This window comes from Leopardus geoffroyi, chromosome D1 (genome assembly GCF_018350155.1).
Source record: "Leopardus geoffroyi isolate Oge1 chromosome D1, O.geoffroyi_Oge1_pat1.0, whole genome shotgun sequence".
NCBI classification, from domain to species: Eukaryota; Metazoa; Chordata; class Mammalia; order Carnivora; family Felidae; genus Leopardus; species Leopardus geoffroyi.
The window spans coordinates 13,331,794-13,354,158 of NC_059329.1; the positions used below are offsets into that span (position 1 = coordinate 13,331,794).

Here is a 22,365-nt window from a genome sequence, read left to right on the forward strand (position 1 = left end):
AAATTGTACACTGAGAACTGAACTCACTGTAGTACATTCTAGTCCAAAACATGGAACCTGGTTCCAGTGTGGCCACATCCTAGCTGTGTGACTGGCTAAGTTATTACCTAATTTCATTCTTATGTAACCTCCTCCCCAGAGCTCATTCCCTTCCAATGAACCTTCCCTCTCCCCCGTTCATGATCTTCAGCTATTTAGATAACAGACTTCCATCCCACATCAACCCTGCCTATCTCACACCTACAATATTCTCCTGTCCTCTGACTAGTCCTTCCTGGGGTTCATCACACTTCCTTATCCTGTCCCCGAAAAACACACCTTCTTATTAAGGTTCTACCTCTAGGATCTGCCATTCGCTCGTCTCCAGAACCTTACTCACCGTCAGGCAAACATCAGTACTGCAATGTGGGTGTGTCACCTAAGTAAGTGCATCAACCCACAATGTAGAACGTCAGTTACCAACTCTTTACAGATGACTTTCAAATCTGTATCTCTAGCTCTGCTCTCAATTTCTCTTCTAAACTCGAGAATCACATTTCAAACTACCTTCTAAGTATTTCCATGTTCTTTTAGTAGCTCAAGTTTAATATATCCCCAGACCAAGCTCACTGTCTTCCCTCATTAAACCCATCATATGACATTTTCATTTCTGTGTATTGGAATAGCTGTTCCCTTAAGCTACGCAAGTTCGAAATCAAAGCACATCTTCACTTCTAGTTTTTATTTTCTCTCACCCCCATTTCTAGTCAGCCATTGAATCCAGTCAATTCCACCTCCATTCCTCCTTGACTGCCCTAGTTCAAGTTTTCATTAAGTCTTACTTGAACTATTACACCACTAAGTGAGTTCTCATTTCTTTTTTTTTTTAATGTTTGTTTATTTATATCTGAGAGGGGGAGAGAGAGAGAGAGAGAGAGAGAGAGAGAGAGAGAGAGAGAAAATGAGCAAGGGAGGGGCAGAAAGAAAGGGAGACAGAGGACCCAAAGCACATGTGTGGCTCTCAAGCCATGAGATTGTGACCTGAGCCGAAGTTGGATGCTTAACCGAATGAGCCACCCAGGCACACCTCCTCCCCACCTCTCATTTCCAATCTAAGCACAGACCATTGCCAGATTCACATTCCTAGAGCATCAATTTCATGTTACTTCACTCCCCAAAAACTCTTCAACAGTTCCAAATGACCCCCTGAATTAAATCTAAATTTGCATTCAAAGTTCTTCCACAATCTATCACCAGCTCTCTTTCCTTAATCCCACCTCACACTCCGTTTTAGCTTTCCTACCTGTAAACCTTGATTCACGTGATCCTCCCTCAAGCCGGAATCTCCTTTCCTCTCACCTCTTTTGTCCCCAAGTTTTCAGCACTTGGTTTCAGAACTGCACTCCAACCCCCTGCCAGCTCCCTCCATTATGTACCCGGATGGAAAGACAGAGAGGAGGAGAGGACGGGGGTCTGAAATCGCAGGTCCTTATCCAGTTCTCTGCTGTGGCCACCCTCACACCTTCTGGGGCCCCACAAAGACTAGGAAGAGAGGAAAGAGGAGACAACCGAGCATTCCTTGTTAATGCCCATGGCTTTGGCCCCACCCCTGATGGGCTCTCCAGTCAACTGGGTGTCATTCTCTCCAGCCTTGTTTTGAACCAAAAGGACTCATTCTGTTTAGGCTAGTGGTCTCCAAATCTTTTTCGAAAAGCACCATTTCAAAGAGAATCCTTTGGCGATCCAAAGTATAAATGTGGAACTTCTCTCACTGAAATGGTAGAGTGCTTTGGGAGCTAGCACCAGGTAAGTATTATGAAATGAATCAGCTCTGATCACTTATTCCATTATAAGGAGATTATATATTCATTTTTTTTTTTTTTAAGTCTATCCTTTTCTTTCTCCTTTAGTTCACGAAAAGTTCAGGTCACAATCTTCAAGGTGATGACCTCATTTAAAAAAAAAAATCCTAAAACCTTGAAAAATATTCTATTAAAGCAGAACTCTATATGTGTTCACCTTATGAAACAGGGATAAAAAGATATAATCATGGGTAAATTAATATGAAAATGGGAGATCAATTTTGGTTAAAAAAGAGGTGAAGGGAAATTCTACTACTACTTTAGCCTGAAATTCTAACTTTCTAGGCCTGATTCATACAACAGCATGAATGGAATGGAACGCTTGAGGAATAACATTTCAAGAGGAAAAGAAAACTGAACGGGATAGTTATTTAAAGAATCATCAACTTGTTTTCATGCAAATGACCAGAATAATGAAATAAGCAATCCTGCCAACAGGACCTAGAAGCAATTGCTTTTAAATAGAGGATGCTTGAAGCATTAACCACCTAATTCTAGAAGAAATTGATTAACTAATCTCTTCTTTTTTGTGAGTTAATACCAATCATATACTATATGTTAACACACCGACAAAATTTGTATTTCAAAGATATAATTTTTCTTGAATATTGTTATCAAATCATTCACTTGACACTAGGTCATGCTGATAAAGATATATTTACCAAGATTAATGGTGGAAAGGAAGGGTTTAATGACCGCAACTTGAAGGATTCCTTAAGAAGGCAATCCCTGAAAAGACATCTAACCCAAAAGGGGGGGGGGGGGGGGAGAAGAATGTCACATGCTAGAAATCAAGGCAGATAGGTGATCCCAGTCGAAACCTCAACTAATTGCAATGGTCCACCCACAATGCCTCAGAAATGCCAGCCATGTAACCTGAGACAACACAGAGCTATACAGCTACAAGGGGAGCATCGATAAAATGCTATGATTCTCCATAACTCAAAGCATTTAAAGCACCAAACACAGACTAGGCTGGATGCCTGCCTCAGGCGGGGAGAAAAGAAGTCTAAATGAATGGATGTGAATATGAAGGAACACTTTAGAAATAGGCCATAAAAAACAAGTTATGATGGGTCCTCCGCCCCCTCCCAGGACTGTCAGGAAGTTAGAGTTATTGAACAGACATCACTTATGACACTGAGAAAAAAGGCTGGCTACCCCCTCCCACTAAAAACGCCTTTACAAGGTCACAGATAGATCAGTGTCATAAATGCATTTAAAAAATATTACAGCAATAAACTCTGGTTAGAGTGGGTTCCACCTCTATGTTCACAGGAAAGAACAAACTCCAAACTTCTCTTAAATTAAAAGGTGATGTTAGCACACTCTCTCCTCCTCGGCCTGCATATGAAATCTCTCCCATCTTCCATGTGAGGCCCACAGGAAACCTTTCTGTTTAAAACTAGATCATAGGCAAATACGCTTCATTCTGCCACACGTTAGCACCAACGACAGAGCCACGCAAACAGCGGAAGCATCTTCAAAAGACAGACGGCCTCACCCAACCCATTTTTTGTGAAACCGAGCAACAAGCCATTTCTCACGTTTGATCCGACTACTGAGATCTATTTTTTGATCCTGGAGCCACTGACTCCACATATATCTTTATTACTGTACAAGAAAAACTGTTGCCCTGAGGTTTAAATTTCCCTAAGTTCACCATGCCTCTCCTGAGAATATATCTCACTTTTAAGACAAGACTCTCATGAAAACTGAGGTGAGGAGAAGCAGAAGGCCTCAGAGGTAAGCTCCTTGGTTTGTGGCCTCAACTATAAAGTGCCAGTATGGCAGCACAATGACTCAAAGTCCAGCCATCCCCGGACTGTGAAGTGATTCAATAAATGGAAAGAGGTTCTCTTATCTGGACTGGTAGTCTATCTAAACCTCTCCAACAATTGCCCAACAACCAGGTATGAACAAACACACTAGAAGTCAGTCCTTCAGGCTATGAAAAAGTCAGGCATGTTGATAGCTCTCCATCCATTATGAGAGAACAAACAACTTGTAAGAATTCTCCTTCTAAAAGCTGATAGTAAGGTAACCACTAAACTACATTCGTTAACCCAAAGGCCTAGCGCAAATTATATACTCCAGCTCCCAGTATCCGTAACAAAAGAGGAAAGATAAGCTGTATATATATTGGAAATCACATAGTAGAGGAAGAAAAAAAGCACATGAACAAAAAACCGGTGGAGTGATCATCTTTATACTGGTCTCCAAGACTGAATTAATATCATATTCTCTGTTCACATTTATGCTGAAAGAGCTAGAAGTGGTTTGACAGACCATGCAGACCTAATTTCCAACCCATTCACAGCCTCAACAAATGTTTATTGAGCACATAGTACCTACAGGTAAGGCATTGTGCTCCACGCTGTTGAGGATGCGAAGATGAATAAGAAGTAGTCCCTCCTACGGAAGTACAGAAAAACACATACCCCCGGGCACATGTCAACTTATAATAAGGTAGGAGGTGTTCAATGTCACGGCATGGCTAGAGAAGTTGTAAAGGAAGCTGAAAAAAAAAATTACATTCAGGCTGGAAATCGCGTAAGATTTGAAAAGAAACACTGGATTGGATCTTCGTGCTGACACGGAAGCCCAGAGAGTGGAACATTTTTGTTGGTGGAAACCACTGGACAAATATAAAGTGCACAGGTGTAGAGAAAGAATTCGGGGCGATTCGAGAAACACGTTTAACAGGAAGGAAGAAGCTAAGTCAGATAAAGCCCTTTAGGGAAGGGCTGAAGAAGGACACACAGAAAAGGCACGTAATCCACCTGAAAGGTCGCAGTTAAGTTTCCCTGAGGAATCGGTGCTCGAAGTGGCTCTCAACAGCCATGTCAGAATCAGCCGTATAGACAAGAGTGTTTTGGTAGACGGCGGAAGACATAAAAAAGGGAAAGGCCTGACAGCATGGCACATCCGGGACACGTTTACTTCGCTAAAGTAAACAACATGGGGGGTAGCACCTTGAGCAAGACCTAGCGAGACGAACGCGGTGAGTGAGGCTGACACAAAATGAGCTGGAGAGAAAGACAGAAAGTGAAGAAAGGCACTGTAGGCCAGGCTGTAAGAGCATCAGCTTTATCGTCAAGGTGCCAAGAAGACATTTAAAGCATGATTTTAAGCACGAAAGTCATCATCTAAGGTGTGTTTTACCAAGATCTGCCTAAACACCAGTGTTAGGGATGCACTACAAGGGACGAGACTAGAGGTAAATGGGCCAATTAAGGGGCTCTTCCATCAGCGTATAACTACTTCCTCATCTGTAAAACAAGGATGAGGGTAAAGTCAGACACTGGTGGTGAAATACAGGGCATGCAAGAGAGAAGCAAGACTTGGTAACTTACAGACAGGCAGGGGACAGCAAAGGAGGGACTACTCTAAGAGGTCTTCCAGATTTATTTAACCCATTGGGTAGATGGCGGTACCCTGCATCAAGACAGGGAATACAGGACAGAGGGAGGTTCGGGGAGGAAAGAAGCTGAGCTCAGTGTTAGACGTCTTGAATTAAAAAAAAAAAAATAGTTAAGTGTCCAAAAGTACAGGTTTTGAAGACACAAATGGTTCTGCCACTTTATTACTTAAGCCTCTTGGACAGGGGACCTATCATCCTCTCTGCTCCTCATCTGTAAAATGTGGCAAGAGACAGAACTACTCCTAGGGTGGAAACACTAAATGAATGACAGCTTCTGTTTGTCATTAATATTTTTTGAGCTAAGTATCTGTGGACTGAGACGTCCAGTAGGCAGTTTTAGAACATGGGCTGAGGTTTCGGTGCGAAAGGCTATGAATTTTACAGTACGTATGCCACAACTGGAAAAACAAAACAAGACAAAACAGGGTGGGAAGAAGGAGAGGGCATCGAGGCTTGAGATACAGATTTGCCAATTTACTGGATGAAAAGAAGAGTCAAGAAAGACTGATGAGAAGCCAGGCTATTAAACATCACAGACACGCACTGCATTATAGGGAAAGGGGCAGTCCCTATTTTCCTGCAAGTAATCTGGTGAATTAAATGAAAAAACAGGTACAGAATTCTCCCAATGACCCAAGAAGAACTATTACCCTGGAAGGATGAAATGGAAGAGACATGAAAATAAGGTTAAAAAAAAAACAAAAAAAGGCTTCTAAGTAACATAAAGCCAAATGGCAGGAAATCATCAAAATAAACATGAGAGCCGAGGACTTTCCTAATAAGGAAAAAGGGTATAGGCAGATGTTAACAAAGACTGTGGAAAAGTATTTTTAAAAGACAACTCTACCTATTATTTTTGCAAAAGGAAAACTTGGAAGGATCTATGAAAAAAGAATGAAATTGGCTCTTATGGGAAGGTAAGTGGGAATGGGCCAGAAAACACACGCAAGGGAGTAAGGCTTACACAGTTTTGATTTTTGAGCCATGTTAATGATTCACATGTTCAAAATATATCATTCAATCAACAGGTTTAGAAAAAAAAACAAACCTGAAATTGAATATAAACAGAAACAAATGACCCTAAGTATATATTTATAGATCTAATTGATCACACACGCACACGCGCGCGCGCGCACACACACACACACACACACACACAGAAGGAACTAATTTGTGACCTTGTAGATACAGTACTTTGTCTATCCTCTGTGGGATTTATATTAAAGGCAAAGAGAATGGCAAATATTATTGAACTTTATTTGGTAGGTTCATTGTCTACAGTGGTCTTGACAGAGTCATTTCAAAACTTTTTTGTATTAATGCTAAGACATTGGCATGGCTGGGAACCAAGGTTCTCACCACGGGAAAAGAAAGATACAAATAAAGAACAGGACAAGGAGAAAAAGAACATTGGGGTACTACACTCGAATTGATATAGACAAATAGATAATGTGTGTGTGTGTATATATATATATACATATATATAGTATAAAGTTATAAATAAGTATATAGTTATTGTGGAATATACTTATATTTATTCAATATAAATTAATATAAATAAAATATACTTAATATAAATAAATGTTTTTAATATTATTTAAATTATTAAATGTATAATAGATAATAAATGTATTATTTATTTTTACATACTATATATGCTATTTTACATACTATTTTATATACTATAAAAATATACACATATATATCCTAGTTCTATCCACTGAAGCGTGAAGTCAAGAGAAACTAGCCCACCGCCTTGGAACTGAAATACCACTCCTCTGCTAAAAGGAGCCAAGACTTCTTGGAGAAATAGCTGATTCCAGGTCTAGGGCAGGGAAAATACAACATGAGCTTAGACATTTTCTTACAACATAAAATAAAAAAAGCACTTAAAAATTAAAGGAGATATATCAAAAGGAAACAGCCAGACTGAGGGGGTTCCCACCCGCCAAATGTGATGGTGATGAAATATACTACACTGAATTTTCTTCTTTAAATCTGAGTCCACTGTGATTTTCAAAAAAGAGGAGAGGAGGGGGAATGGTAAGTTCTTCTTTAAACAAGAATGCTTCTACTTGATACAGAGAAATGACAGAACTAGAAAAATTACCATTTTGTAACCACCAACGTGATATTTGATGCAGACAAGGTTTATCACTTCTGCCAAAACCACTAAGTGAAGTATTGTTCGAGATTTTCAGGATTTTCAGTCTCAAAATATCCCCCAAATTACTTACTACCAAGGGATAAAAATGGAAAAATCTCTAAGTCCACCTAAACTAAGTAACTAAATTGCTATCATCAACCAAGGGATCAAACTTACCATCACCACATATAGGACAAACTGAGGCAGGGCTATAAGAACGTGTCACCATCAGCTATGCAGTGTTCTTGACTATGACTATTATCTGAATCAGACAATGAGGAAATGATCCATCTGTGGAACTGTGAGACATTCTACAAAACATCAGCTCTGGAATGAACAAAATATCAATGCCATCAGAGACACACACACCCACCCCCAACTCCTTAAAAAAAAAAAAAAACCCTAAAAAGGTGGAAGGCAAAAGATGCCTTAGATTCTAAAGACAAAGAAACACATATGTAGACTATCAATGGAACAAATGGGGAAAATTGAATATAGACTAGGTATTACATAGTATTACGGAATCAGTGTTAAATTCCTTGAGCGTAATAAGGCACTGAAGCTAAATAGGAAAATGCCTTTATTCTCGGGAGTTGGAGCTCCGTGCTGAAGTATCAGTTCAGAAAAAAACAGGAAAAGAGATAGGTGAGTATGCACAATTCAGAGAGACAAAATGTTAACACTTGATGAATCTAGGTAAGGGGTTTACAAGCATTCATGATACTTTCCTTTTAACTTTCCTGTGGTTTTAACATTTTTCCAAAATGAAAGTTAAGAAAAAATAAACTACAACCCTCTGGAAGACAGGGACCAGCATACTCAACTATAAATGTGCCTAACACAATGCTTGGTATAAAAGCAGGTAACTCAGGCCACCTGGGTGGTTCAGTCAGTTAAGCATCCGACTTTGGCTCAGGTCATGATCTTGGGGTTTGTGAGTTCAAGCCCCACGACGGGCTCTGTGCTGACAGCTGGGAGCCCGGAGCCTGCTTCGGATTCTGTGTGTCCCTCTCTCCCTGTCTCTCCCCTGCTTGTGTTCTCTCTCTCTCTCTCTCTCTCAAAAATAAATAAACATTTTAAAAAAAATTTTAATAAACAAATAAAAGCAGATACTTATTTTAAAAATAATGTTTAAATTCCCATTTTTCTACCAAACGCCTTATGGGTTAGTTACAGAAAATACCAAGTTATTGATTTAAATGTAGAATATAAAATATAAGAGGCTGAGTAAAATTAAAAATTCCTGTCTGTGTTTAAAAGCCCCCAAATTTGAGGGGCTCCTGTATGGTTCAGTCAGTTAAGCGTCCGACTCTTAATTCCCGCTCAGATCATCATCCCAGAGTTGTGGGATTGAGCCCTGCATCAGGCTGAGTGTAGCGCCTGCTTAAGATTCTCTCTCTCTCTCTCTCTCTGTCTCTGTCTCTCTCTCCCTCCCTCCCTCCCTCTGCCCCCTTCCCCTGGGTGCTCTCTCTTGTGCGCGCGCCTGCACATGCACGCAAATTAAAAAAAAAATTTTTTTTGAGATTATAATCACTGCCAGTTTCTCCAAGGAGACTGGATGATTCCATTTACTTCCAAAGAACGTTCAGCTCCAGATGGGACCTTGCTGCCACTTCGTTCTTCAGTTTCACCTTAAAGAGAGTTGAGTACATCCTGAATCAATTCTTTCAGCCTGGTATTTTTCAGTATTGCCAAACACGTAAGGGATTTACAGTAGTAGCCGTAGCCAGACATAACCCCTAGCCCCTATCCGTGAGTAGTGACTGTTTTAATAAAAGCCAGACATGGGGGCGCCTGGGTGGCTCAGTTGGTTAAGTGTCCAACTCTTGGTTTCGGCTCAGGTCATGATCTCACCATTCACAGGTTCCAGCCCTGAGTCGGACTCTGTGCTGTCAGCGTGGAGCCTGCTTGGGATTCTCTCTCTTTCCCTCCCTCCGCACCTCTCCTGCTCGCTCATTCTCTCAAAATAAGTAAATATTTCTTTAAAAAGTCATATGTATAAAATACATCTTTCTCAGGTGCATTCATATACAGGTTATTTTATTTTTTAACACCCTATATAAACTAGGCTGCTTTTGCTGTTTTTCACTCATGACTAAAGCACTAGGTTTTAGTATTCTGTAAACTAAATTAGGTACACCGTTTGCCAATCTGGCCCAGAGATGGGAGAGATTTGCTTCAGAAAAGGAAAAAAAGCAGCGACTAACATTCATGTGATTACTAACAAAACTAAAAGAAAGCAGACAGAGGTCTCTTCACAATGATGTGTGCTCACAAGATACGCACAAGGAAAAGTGAAGTTCAGTGTCATTTAAGCTAATCTGTACTTGAACCTTTTAAGAGATAAAACCATTTGAGCGGTAATTTAGTACTAAATTAACTTGGTTTTTTTTTTTTCTTCCTATCTATGAAGTTTTCATTGTTTAAGGAAAGGTTTCTGTAAGAGGAATGAAGCCATGCTCCTTTGCTATTCAGAAGAGTGAATCAAGCTGGTGACTTCTAGGCTGGGTAGCTTGGCTTATCACAGGCATATTCAGCAAAGAGCCACACACAGAGCACATTTGGACATACAACCTTTTCCCAACACTACCCGCAAATACTCCATAATAAACAAGTGTTTTCATATCACTGAATTATCATGGTATAGAACCTTCTACCAGCAAGCTCTGAACGCTGCAAAGGAAGGATGTCAGACAAGGAAAAAAAATAAGGGAAAAACAGTGGCAGATAATATTACCAGATAAAGGCTTTGAAAAAAATCCTTAAGATAATGACATTAGGGGCACCTGACTGGCTCATTCAGTTGAGCATGCGACTCTTGATTTCAGCTCAGGTCACGACCCCAGGGTTGGGGGATCGAGCCCCACATTAGGTTCCATGCTGAGAGTGGAGCCTGCCTGGGATTCTCTTTCTCTCTCCTTCTGCCCCCTCCCCGGTTTATGCATGCTCCCTCTGTCTCTCTCCCTCTCTCTCTCTCTCTCTCTAAAAATAAGATATAATAGAAATGTTTTTAAATATAATATATAATGAGATTGGCAGTTAGACTGAAAAACAAAGGTTTCATTTTTTTTCTTAAGCGAGTGACAGCGTACAGGTCTATGTGATCAACTAAAATGCGACCATTCTGATGCTAGAGATGACAGAGCTTAGATAGGCAGGACTGCCCCCAAAGTCAAAGCTATTTAAAAGGCCCGGGTTTTAGCACACTGTCCTTCTGGCTCCCCAGGTAGGTACTTCTTAGTAACCAGACATTGTGAACATGAGCACCAAACACTCTTCTAAGGTGGTATATCTCTTGGATCATCTTCAGAGGGGTACATTTCATTGATGCCAAGTGCACTGCTCCCTGGCACTCTGACCCTTCTGAAGTCTTCCCACTCCTAAAGACTGGACTTTTTGTCTGAAAGTCTTACTTTGCCAGCGTGTAATTTGTTAGGTCAATTACACCATTTTCGTGCTGTTAGTAAGTGCCCATATTCGAACGTGAATCACCAAACCAGCTCAATGCACCGTCAGCACACCGTTGTTTAAAATTGTCGCTCAGATAATGGCCAAAATATCTGCACACTTCAGCTTACGGTAGAGAAACATACTCACATATATACCTACAAAGCAGAAAAAGAAAGGACTGTGTCGGGGTACAGATAAGCACATGTTAGTTAAACCAGAAGCTGCAAAGGGAAGATGTTTATAAGCAAGGGAGGCGAGGAGAATCAGCAGAGCCCATACCTGTAAACCAAAACAGTTGAGTGAAAAGCAGGTTAAGAGCGCAGTTTCATGCAAAGACAACTAGCTGAAGGCTGATAGCAAAACCACACTTTCTTCCTTGGTTCAACAGAGAAGCACCTGTCTTCCAGTCCCATCAGGAAAGGGCTAGAAAAGTAACAAGAAATGAGGGCAATTAGAGGAGGACTGAGAAAGCAGTTAAGGAAGGAACAAGAAAGAGAAAGACAGAACAAGGTGGATTGTGAATCCGACGTGAGAAGCAAGAATTTGAGATTAGGTTTTCTGGAAGGGCAGCGTCATGACCATGTCCAGAAAAGAATCACAACACGGGTAGGTGGACTGATGTCCTGACTGGTGGAGGCTGGAGTCAGGGGAACTGGCTGGGAAGCTTCTGCTAATAAAACATGGTTTAGAGAGGACGTGGAGGCTTCCGGGGAAAGAATGTCGTGGAGAAACAATCAGCCCCATTTTATTTCAGTCCAAGAGTGAAAACCAAGGAGGGGGGGAGAAAAAAAAAAAAAAAAAAGACTCCAAATTTCAGGGCCCTGGAGACCAGGACGGGTGTCATTTGCAATAATGGACACTTTGAGAAAAGTTGATACCTACGACAGGAAAGATGAAAGGTTCCGCTTCTGACATGGTAACTTCTACGTTCGCCCTAGCCAAGTGGCAAGCGGCACGATACAGACAATGGGAGAGATGGGGCGGGTGAACCCTTTTTAGGCAGATTCCTCCCTGCCCCCCTCCAGGGACCTCACAACTACTTAATTCCAATTTGACACTGCGGTCCAGGACTGGATGGCTGGAGAGCGAGCGCCTACCTTACCAAGGAAGACTGCCAAGGGCAAGATACTTATTCTAGGCATTTTTAAAAGCCCATGTCACTGGTACACCATCTTCAAACACCAAGTAGCATTTAAATATATATCACGGCGCTTTCATTTCAAGACTATTTAACATTTCTGAAATATCTAGATCAAAATGTTGGGTCAAATGACTATATTCCAACAAGATATCTACTAAGAGAACAAATTTTCCCCACCCACCCCACAGCTCTCTTAAGATAATCACCCCATTCAAGACACCTGTCAGTCATAGCAGACTTTTCTTAGTGCTGCTTCCTCTCAACCTTGCCGCCAAGGTGCTCTTTTGAGTAATAATAAAGGCCACACGTCACTTTTGCCGGGCATGTATATAAATACCTCCAGCTCCCTTTCTTCTAACCCTAGTTCAAGTCCAACTGCACCAAAGCTTTTGAGAACCAGCACTGGAAGAGCTTCAAAGAGAAACTGCCCATTAACCACAACAGCAGCTGCTGGCTAGAGCCTGCAATTTCAATCTCTGAAAAAGAAACTGCGGCTTCTGAAATTTAAACAAGGAGGTGCCACTTGTAATTACAAACATTCCAGTGGGTCCCTTCCTTCATTGATGGTTTCCAAACAAAGGCTTTTTATTCAATTTTGGTGGCGCTCCCCAATCCACGAATGTAGGCATTCCTTTGAGCTTTTCTTGTGCGGTGGCCAACTCAGAAGAGGGGCGCGGGAGGCGGGTTTCACCTGGCCAGGAATGCTCAGACCCCTCAAAACCATCTCATGTGTAATTACTTGTTTGGCTGGAAACCAAAAAACCAAATGCTTCAGATTTATAGTCCACATTAAATACATTTGAGCAAGAACCTCTTAACACGCACACACGCCCTCACATTTCACGAACCTTGGAAAATGGAACCAACCTATTTTCCCCTAAACCAAAGAAGTTCATAAATTAACACTAAAGCGTTCCAACAGTTGTAGCTGAAATTATGAAATTCCTATTTTAAATCAACGGGGCAAATATTGAGAAGGACAAATAGTAACCTTTTCTCTCCTACCCCCATCCTGCAAAAACAAGGTACTTTACAAGCTTGCTGTCTGCGTTTCCCACACCAAAGAAGGCATTTTGTGATCACTTTGGTTACAGAACACAGGCTGAAATTAGCATTTAACCAGTTCAAGATGAGAAAAGACATTTTTTTTTTCTTTTAAGTCATATATTCACAAAATGCAAAGGCATTTCTACCACGGAGGCATTTAAAGATAAATACATGAATGAGGTATCTCACAGCCATCAAACTAAAATAGCCCTGCCTACAGAAGTCCTCGGATGGAGAGTATTCATTATGAGAACAACTGGAAATGGCCAATCTCTCCATGGGTGCTTTCCATAGCCTGCCACAGTCGAGAGATTAGCTACAATTATGGCATATTTACACAACCGTATTTACACAACAATAAAACTCATCTTATCCGATCCAAACAAAACCTTGCTCAAAATAAACCAAACCACACGAAAAGGTCTCCTTGCAGACAGTAATCTGCGCTCTGGCTTCTCTTGTTTCTGCCTCAGCTTTTCCCACTAGTATAAGCCTTCCCTCTACCTTGGCAAAGCACGGGCAGGGCCAAAATTCTGTATACCAGTTGAGAAGCTGTACATTCAGTTCATGAGACTGTGATTATGAGAGACGGGGAAAAGGTGACTGTATCTTAGGAGAATCTTTCTAAAGCAAATGATGGAAGAAATGATAGGATGTCCAAGATCTGTTTAAACGACTCTGGGAAGTGGAGGAAGAAGCGTACAGAGGACAGACTGACCACTGGTGGATAATTTACTGAACTGGGTGACTTCCACACGGGGTTAATTATGGCATTCTCTCTACTCTTGCATGTAGTTGGAAATCTCCATAATAAAATGGAAAAATAAACAAAACATGAGCAACGTAAAAAAAAAAAGTCATCTTGCAAACACAGTTTTTTTTGTTTTTTTTTTTGTTTTTTGCTTTGCTTTACAAAAAGTTGTCCTTGGGCGCCTGGGTGGCTCAGTCGGTTGAGCCTCCAACTTCAGCTCGGGTTATGATCTCACGGTTCGTGGGTTTGAGCCCTGTGTCGGGCTCTGTGCTGACAGCTCAGAGACTGGAGCCTGCTTCGGATTCTGTGTCTCCCTCTCTCTCTGCCCATCCCCCACTCACGCTCTGTCTCTCTCTGCCTCTCAAAAATAAAGAAAACTAACAAAAAAAATTTTTTTTAATTTAAAAAAAAATGTTAAAAAAAAGTCGTCCTCAGCTCTCTCTCTGCTTAAAAGAAAAGGGACAAATACCCGGTAAGAAAATCAAGCTGTGTTCTTGTTCTTGACTTAAGGATCCTTCCTTTTTTCCTTCGTTACATGGAACCAGTTCTACCGTTACTATTAATCCTTGAAAAGACAAATCAAGAGTTTAAAAATCAAAAGCTGCGGCTTCTGAAGCCCAGTTCTCACACATCTGACTTACTGCAGTGACACAAATCCAGGAGCTCTCCCCTATGAAGGTGCTTTGGACGACATTCATGTTGTAACTGCCAAATAAAGTCCACAGATTTCAGAATCATTTGTCAATACCAAAGACAACCTTACCAAGAACTGGTCCTTTTATCTCAGAGGTCACTCCTCTGATCCAGGGGTTTATTACCTAGAACAACAATTAATCTTGCTGTCTTCTCAATATACACTAGCCTTAGCCAAGATACAGTTCTACCCATGATCCACATCCCTCACTGGGGTATCCCTGCTGGGAGGTGGAACAGAAGGTTTGCTGACTTGACATCAAGGGGCCTGCTCCCGGGGGGCCGGGCTGGGTAACTGACTTATCCTCAGTTCCACGGTCAGCAGGGTCCTTCTCTGTGGGCTTTGGCTGCCTCGCTGTAAAATTATGAGATTTCACCAGACGATTTTTAACATCCTTCCCTTTGCAAAAATTCCATGATTATAAGAATCTCTAGTTCCTCAACAGGTAATAAGAAAAAGCAGCTTTGGTGTTATGTTCCATTTTCTATTAAATACATGGCAAGGTGAACATGAATATTGTATCGGGTGAGTGTCTGTATACATGCATATATACGTACAAATGCGTGTATAGATATACATATCTGTATGAGTGCGCATACACACTGACTGATACCATTAGGCGCTTATATGGGACTAATTGCTCCCAACTCAAAGCAGCAAATTTTCAATTCTGCAACAGATGTCGCTGTGTGATTTCTCCTTTCTGTGCTGGATTTTCAGTGAAAAATGCCCAGCGTAATGGTCAGTACTATTCTTCACAAGAAAGAGATGCAGCATTTGAATCCTTAGGATTTATTTCTTATAAATTTTCTTCACATGCTAGTAAATTTCCATTCCAATGATACCATAGATTAGTTTGGCCCAATTTAAGAGATCTCCCCACACAAAAACAGGCCTTTTGTCAAACACACACACACACACACACACACACACACACACACACACATACACGCACACACACACCCATTTTTAAAATGTAAAAGCTAAGCGGCCAATTAGGTATTAAAATGTCTAAAATGTCACTTACAAAAACCCAGAGAATGAGACAGTTTATATTCACAGCAATATTATCCAGTTTTTAAAGCCTGAAAATCATTTAGCAATGCAGGCCAAGGAATTATAAAAATTCACATAGGTACGAGGCGAAAATGTACCGGGTGCGGGCAAAAGCCACCAAAAACTCCAAGAGCACCATTAATGATATTGAAGACTGGGGATTTCAATGTTTACGGCATTTCTTTAAAAATAAATAGTCAAGACTAACAGTAGAGTTTGCAAGATATCTTACCGATCTGACATTCTCTCTCAAACCACTTCTTGACACACGTCAAAAAAAAAGTGACACCTCTTTCCCTTCAACCAGTAAGTCCTCCAATGACTAGGAGTCTCAACAGGTAGCTAGCACAATCTTCTGCGGAAATTCAGAGCTGGGAAAAAGCATTTCAAAATCTCTCTTTTAGACCCGGGAACCTGTTACCTTCTGGGCTTTTAGAGGGAGTGGAGCAAGACGAGCAGTCAGGGAGTCCAGGCCCAACTCGGTAAGAATATGAAGTCAGGAAGTGAGGGAGGAAGCGAAAGTGTCCTCCTTGTAAGGCTTCTCCCCTGTCCCACTCCCCTTCACCAGGAGGGCCATTGGGGAAAACTGCATAAAGCATGTACAACATCCATATGAATAAAGCTCTTTGTTCCAGGGAACTGCCTGCTCTTTTATTCCCCCCTTTTTCCGTATTTGTTCATTTCAAAAGATTGCTCAATGGGCCTCTTGTTCCTCCAAAATGTCCCAGGCAAATAATGCAAGCTTGTCTCGTCACACAAGTCACTAAATGAAGCCTTGTGCGTCTCCAGTGACACACTGTAAATATAAAGTGGCATTAATGAGGGATATTTTATCAAAGCTATCACAGACAAGTGCAAGTCCCTCCTGTGGCTATTCAATTTGATGCAGGGAAAGGCAACAATAGCAGGGCGGCACTTCTGTAAAGTCCCCATCCCCGGTATACAAGCCCCAACAGGCCAGGACGAGCAAAACTCAGCCCCTGGGCTTCTGGCACCATCACAAACCTCCACCCATCAGCCATCCTCTCTAATGCTAAAAAAAGGTAAGAGGAGGGTAGTCAGCCACTGGTTCACTCGGGATGAGAAGCAGCAGCATGCATGCACCTAAAACGTAACAGGCGTGATTTACACTGAGGAGTGAGTTTCCACAACCCCATTTTAGCTGCATTTCATTAACATCCATTGACTCCAAACATCACAGGAGAGATGGGAGATCTTTTCCAGGGGATAGATGGATCCAGTCGCAGGGGAAGACAGAACCAGGATCTACTACTGCCCAATGGCCCCGGATAGCTCTCCCAGGGAGGATGTAAATGAAACACGCCTAATGAAGTTACAAGGCAACACCAACAGGTTTCTCTAACCTGACAGTGGTACCTGCAGGCCTCTGAGAAAGCTTAACGGGAGAGGACTAAGGAAGCAAAGTCCCCAGTGCCCACCTAAAGTCTACTCTGGATGCCCAGGACCTGGGAGCTGGGCCAAGACCCCTTCCCAAACCCATCACCGAAAAAGGCGTAAGAGGAAAAGCAGATTGAAAGAAAGTCATCTCATCCCCTCACTACAAATCAAACCCAATTACTTTCTAATTTGAACACAATCTGATAACCAGCGTACAAACAGGGATGCACGCAAGAGCAAGAAGCTGCTTCCATGGTAACTGGCAACAGAATTTTCTTGTAGCTTTGACATGCACGGTTGAGTTCCAGACCGCTCCTTTCTGAGTCTGCAGACATCCCTCGCTGGGAAGGCAACTTCTTACCGCGAGATAGTTACAAATATAGTACTGTCGCTACTACCCGGTACGGTCAATGAGCAGGCTGGGGACAGGAGGTATAATCTAATCCTACTCCGCTGCCGAGCGGCATTGCACGGCTCCCATTTTTAGTTAAATGGCAATATCCCCGACCAGCACTCCACCCCCCCCCCCTTTTTTTGCAGCCAATACAAGTCTATTGTTGCCTCTATTATGCGCCAGTTACCGAGCCTTTACTCACGCTCACGTTTAACTGACACTGGCGCTTTTTACAATGCAGCAGCACGAGGGATCTCTTTCAGGAACATTTTATTGAACCCATCCAGTCAGAGACATCGCCCGAAATGAAGTTGTAACCACACCGGCATAGGCTGAACCCAATTATCTCGTAACTCATAAATTAAGAATTCACAGAGGAAAAACACATAAACAACATCCGGAGACAAGCAGAGGCATGGAAGCAAAAATCCTCAGCTCTGGAACCGAGCAGCTGCCAGATTCCCACCCCTATACATCCCCGATAGATTCCCCAAGCCCAGCGCCCTTGCGAGCCTGTTTCGGGGGAAAGCAACCAACCCGGCATCCCCAAACGCAAAGCCAGCACCCCAGACATCCCCATTTCCTACAGCGTGTCTCCTGCGGTGTTTACGTAACTGTGTGTCCTCTAGCGTGTAAACAAAAGGCACAGCCCAAGCGGAGAGGCGCCCGGGAAAGGCACGGTGGCCCCAGTGCTGCGCCCGCCGCGGCCGGGGGCTCCGCAGGTGGGGGCTGAGCTCTCGGTGTCCTCCGCCACTTGTTGCTCGCGGGTCCTGCAGCTCCCAAGCTGCAAGGAGGGGCTTTGCAGGCGCGGAGCCCTGCTGCATCCCCTCCCGCACCCCAGCCCCCCGCCTCGGCCCCGTGCCTCTCGTCCCGCTCACAGCCCGGAGCCCGCAACGGGGGCGCGGGGACGCCGCGCGGCAGCCGAGCGCGGCGGTGGCGGGAAGGGGAGGCAGGGTGCAGCGCGGCCAGCCTTTCCGCTGGGGAAGAGCTCCGGCTCCCTTTTGTTAGCAAAAGCAAACACTGCCCTCTTCTTTCCCGACCGCGCCAACGCGCCCGGCACACGGGCAGTCACACATCGTGCTCCTGTCGAGTGCTCGGCGTCTTCGGGGAAGGCGCCGGGCGTGCAGAGCCGCCCCTGGGCAAATTCCCAAGACAGCTCCGCACGCAGGGGGCGCCCGGAGGCCCGCAGGGTGCCCGCCTGGCCGCAGAGGCCGCGAACCTCCCTCCACCACCTCAGGGCTGCCGAAAAGGAACGGCAGCATGGGAACCCAGCGTCCCCACTCGCGGCGGAGGACGCCGTGGCCCAGGCGGGCTGCGGGCTCCCGGCTCCTTCCCGCAGAGGCGGCGACAGCAACCTCTCCCCCCCCCCCCCCCCCCTGCTCCGCGGGGCCGGGCCTGAGGAACTTTCCCTGCCTGGAGCTGGGCCCGGGAGCCCCGCAGCCGGGCGGCGGGAGCGGGGGGAGGGGGGGCGGAGGGCGGAGGGCAGCGATCTGGCTGGAGGGAGACACGAGGGGCGCGCGGTTCGGAGGACGGTGCAGAAAGGCAGAGCGCGGGGACAGCAGGAGCGACCAGACAAGTCTGGGGATGTCCTGTAGATCGGTGAGAAATCACGCCGGAGGCGGCTGCTAGTCAGCCATGGGGAGGTCTAGGGGATAGAGAATTAGGGGGCCCGCTGGAAAGGTGGGGGCGAATGGGCAGCTCTGGGACGGGAGGACCTGCAAGTTCGGGGACAACAACGAGTTTGGGAGGGTCCGGAAGGTTGGGGGGTACCTTCCATCCATCCCCTTCTCCCACATTCTCTAGCCCCCGGGCCCCCCATTCTCACTCCACTCCGCACCCCGCGCCAAGCCGGGGAGAAAAGGTGTGGGTGCAGCCATCCCTGAGGGCTCCAATTCCCACCCAGCTGGGCAAGGGAGAAGGGGATCACCGATCCCCTCTGCCCCTTCCATCTCAGCCCTGAGTTTCCTCTCCACACTCCCTCGGATTCGGATTTAGGAAGTGGGGGAAGGTTGTCATGGAAACGTTTCCCCCTTCCACGGCTATGGCTACTGGGGTGCCTTAGGAGATTTAGAGGGCCAACCGGCCGGTGCCCACACCTACCTGTGGGGATCAGTGCCGCGGCGGAGAGGAGCAACAGCAGAAGCCGGAGTCGGAGCCCGGGAGGCGCCGCCGCCGCCGCCACCGCCGCCACCGCCGCCGCACACTGGGATCCGCTCGGCAGCACAGCACTCGCCATGTCGGGCACCTGCCTCAGACTGGCGGCGGTGGCTTCCTCCGGAGCCCGAGCGGACAACTAATGAGATGCTAATGACATGCACCGGGGGCGGAGTCCGGACCGACCAATCACAGCGCCGCTAGCCCAACCCGGCTCGCGGAGGACTCGCCCCCTCCCCCACCCCGCCCCCTGGCGCTGGCGTTCGGCGGCGCGCCCGCGCCACCTAGGGGCGGGGCCAAGGGGAGGGGCGTATGCAAATATGTTTATGTTAAAATTCGTTTTCGCTTCCCCGGGATCAAGGAAAAAGTGTTCTCCTGGGCGCCTGGCGTGTGGGGGCTCGGGCTCCAGGGGGCGGGTCTGGCTTCCCGTACACCTATATTAGGAATGTATACAGCAATGGCTATAGCCGACCGATGACCGGAGAATCTCCCTAGGAGGCTCCCCTGCGCGGTACACCGAGTGCATCTGGCCTGGAAACCACACGTTGCGAATTTCCGTCACTCACCTTGCACCGAAGGAATAGATCTTTGGGAAACGGGGGCTGTTCGGGAGTGGAGAGTGAGAATGCAGGTCCCCGGATTGACAAAACAATCTGGGAGAAGTGCATGCGTGCTTTGCACGTCCGGCGGAGCGGGAGAGCCCGCTCAACAACCTAGCGGTAGACTAGGGCATAGTTGGGAGAAAGGAGCCCTAGTCGGGCTCTGGGATTTTCGACTCGGTATCTTTGCGGTAGATTTTCAGGAAAGGTGGGTCGAGGAGGGCCGGCTCAGGCTCCCCAGCTTGCTGAAGGTCTCCTTTCTGGCTTTTATACTTAGCGTATTTAATACATTTGACACGTATGCAATAATATATATTTACGACTGTACACATTCAACAAAAAAATCTTTTCTGTCAAGGCTTCGGGGTGGAGGGCGGAGGCGGGGGGTGTGAGGATAGGGTCTGCCATCTTCCTCCTTCGGGGCTCAAACGCACTCCCTCCTCTATGCCCCCAGTCCCTGCCAAGGCGGCTGGGGACCAACAGGTGCTCCGAGCTTCCCTTGTCTCTGGGAGAGGCTCTCCCGGCTGAAAGGATTTGGTTCTCCGGACTCGCCCTCTCTCCCCGAAATTGCCTCTGCTTTCTTTTCAACCAGGCAGCCGGCTCTCTTGTTTGTCTGCTTTTTAATTACTTATTTTCTTCCCCTCTAGAAGATCGTATGCGCTCTGACCCTCTGTTGCTCAAGCATCAAATTGAAGGACGAGCCATATTAAGTGTAAAGGTTTATAATAATTTAAGTATTCATAGAATGCAGAACAATAAGATGTAGGAAATACAATTTGCATAATAAATATCAATATCACAACAGCTAAAACAAACCATGACAAATTATCTGTGGCTAAATGACCAAGAGATTACTGAATGTAAATTGCTAAGTCTGAGCTGTAGTCCAGAGGAGCTGCGCGAAATGACTTGCCTGGCCCTCTGTCCTCATCTTGCTAAAAAATAATAATAATAAATAAAAAAATAAATAAATATTACATATCAAAAAGGAAGTCAAGATCTGCCAACCCACCAAACAAGTTACACTTAAAAACAGCCTCCCATTATCCATTATGCATAAACTAATTTCAAGACTACCCTGTCTTCACAGCCCTCGATATTCTGCTCAGTAATTACAGGCTCCGATGCATGAACTACAGGCAGTTCTCAGGAAGTCAGCAAAGCTCCAGCAGACAAATAGTGCTACCTGAGGCAGGAAACCATCACCACATGGTCACCAGGATAGTGCCCAGTCTGCAAAGTCCTACCTGTTCTTATCACTTCCAGAAGTGCAGCTACCTGAACAGACCAAAGGCAGAGTCCCACCAAAATCAGGATAAAAAATTTGAGGCTATGTGTATGTTGAAAGTGATGTGTAAATTATAAAGTAAGGTCCTTTACGCACGGAACTCTAGCCCCCAGCTCAGAGTAATATTTATATTTGCCACTATTATTATTATCATCATCATCATTATTATTATTATTACTACAACTACTCTTGAAATTAGTGAGTTTTTATTAAGTAGTTTGCATACGTAATCTCATTTAATACTTAGAACGATCCCCATGGCACATAGCATTATCTCCCATTTTATATTTTTTAAAACATAGTGAGAAAGATGGAGCAATTGCCCCAAGGTCAAAATCTCTAAGGTGCAGACAGAGCTTATGCAATTAACCACTATGCTATACTGTGCTCAATAAATATTTGTTAAGTGAATGAATAAACATCACATCACAATGCATGAATAATAAGCATAGGATAGCTACATTTTTAACATAAGGCAAAAATATGCCAGCAACTGAGAAGCATTTTTTTTAAATAACAAGATTGCATTACACTCCTAAGGAAAAGCATTCCTTATGAGGCTGAATCTCCAAGAGAATCTAGTTAGGCCCCAAGCCTCCCACACTAGGAACACAGTATGGGGACATTGGAAGATGTGCAGTGTTTTCATCTCCCTTCATTCTCTTGGCACATCAAATGAACACCTACTCAAATTTCCAATTGGCAAAGAACAATATGGGACATTTCTGTAGGAAATGCTAATGCTGTGTGACTTACCTCACCAGAGAAATGCAAATAGCTTTAGAAATTCCACCCAAAAAACGCCACCTGTGTCACAAGTTTAAGGAACTTGTACGTCCAACTTCCCAGGTCATCGGACGTCTTTAAGCACTGGTCTGCCTGGAAAGAACCAGAGCTGAAAATTTGGGATGAGGCTTGCTACCCTAAACACTAGCCACACTCCTCTCCCCCCCTCAGCTCTTTCACACTGAAGATCTCGCCA

General features: G+C 44.5%; 1 protein-coding gene across 6 annotated transcripts in view; it reads right to left on the minus strand.

Annotated features, from left to right (window-relative positions):
* Positions 1 to 19,654, minus strand: part of CADM1 (cell adhesion molecule 1) — a 329,666-nt gene extending 310,012 nt beyond the window's left edge. For 3 of the 6 annotated variants that reach the window (XM_045482887.1, XM_045482886.1, XM_045482884.1), the window contains exon 1: positions 19,443 to 19,605. In XM_045482887.1, the coding sequence (XP_045338843.1) occupies positions 19,443 to 19,578 (136 nt within the window). In that variant the 5' untranslated portion in view covers positions 19,579 to 19,605. Of the gene's footprint in view, positions 1 to 19,442 lie in introns of all 6 variants that reach the window. The other 3 variants (XM_045482883.1, XM_045482881.1, XM_045482885.1) reach the window with 2 other exon arrangements.
* Positions 19,655 to 22,365: the final 2,711 nt, after the last annotated feature.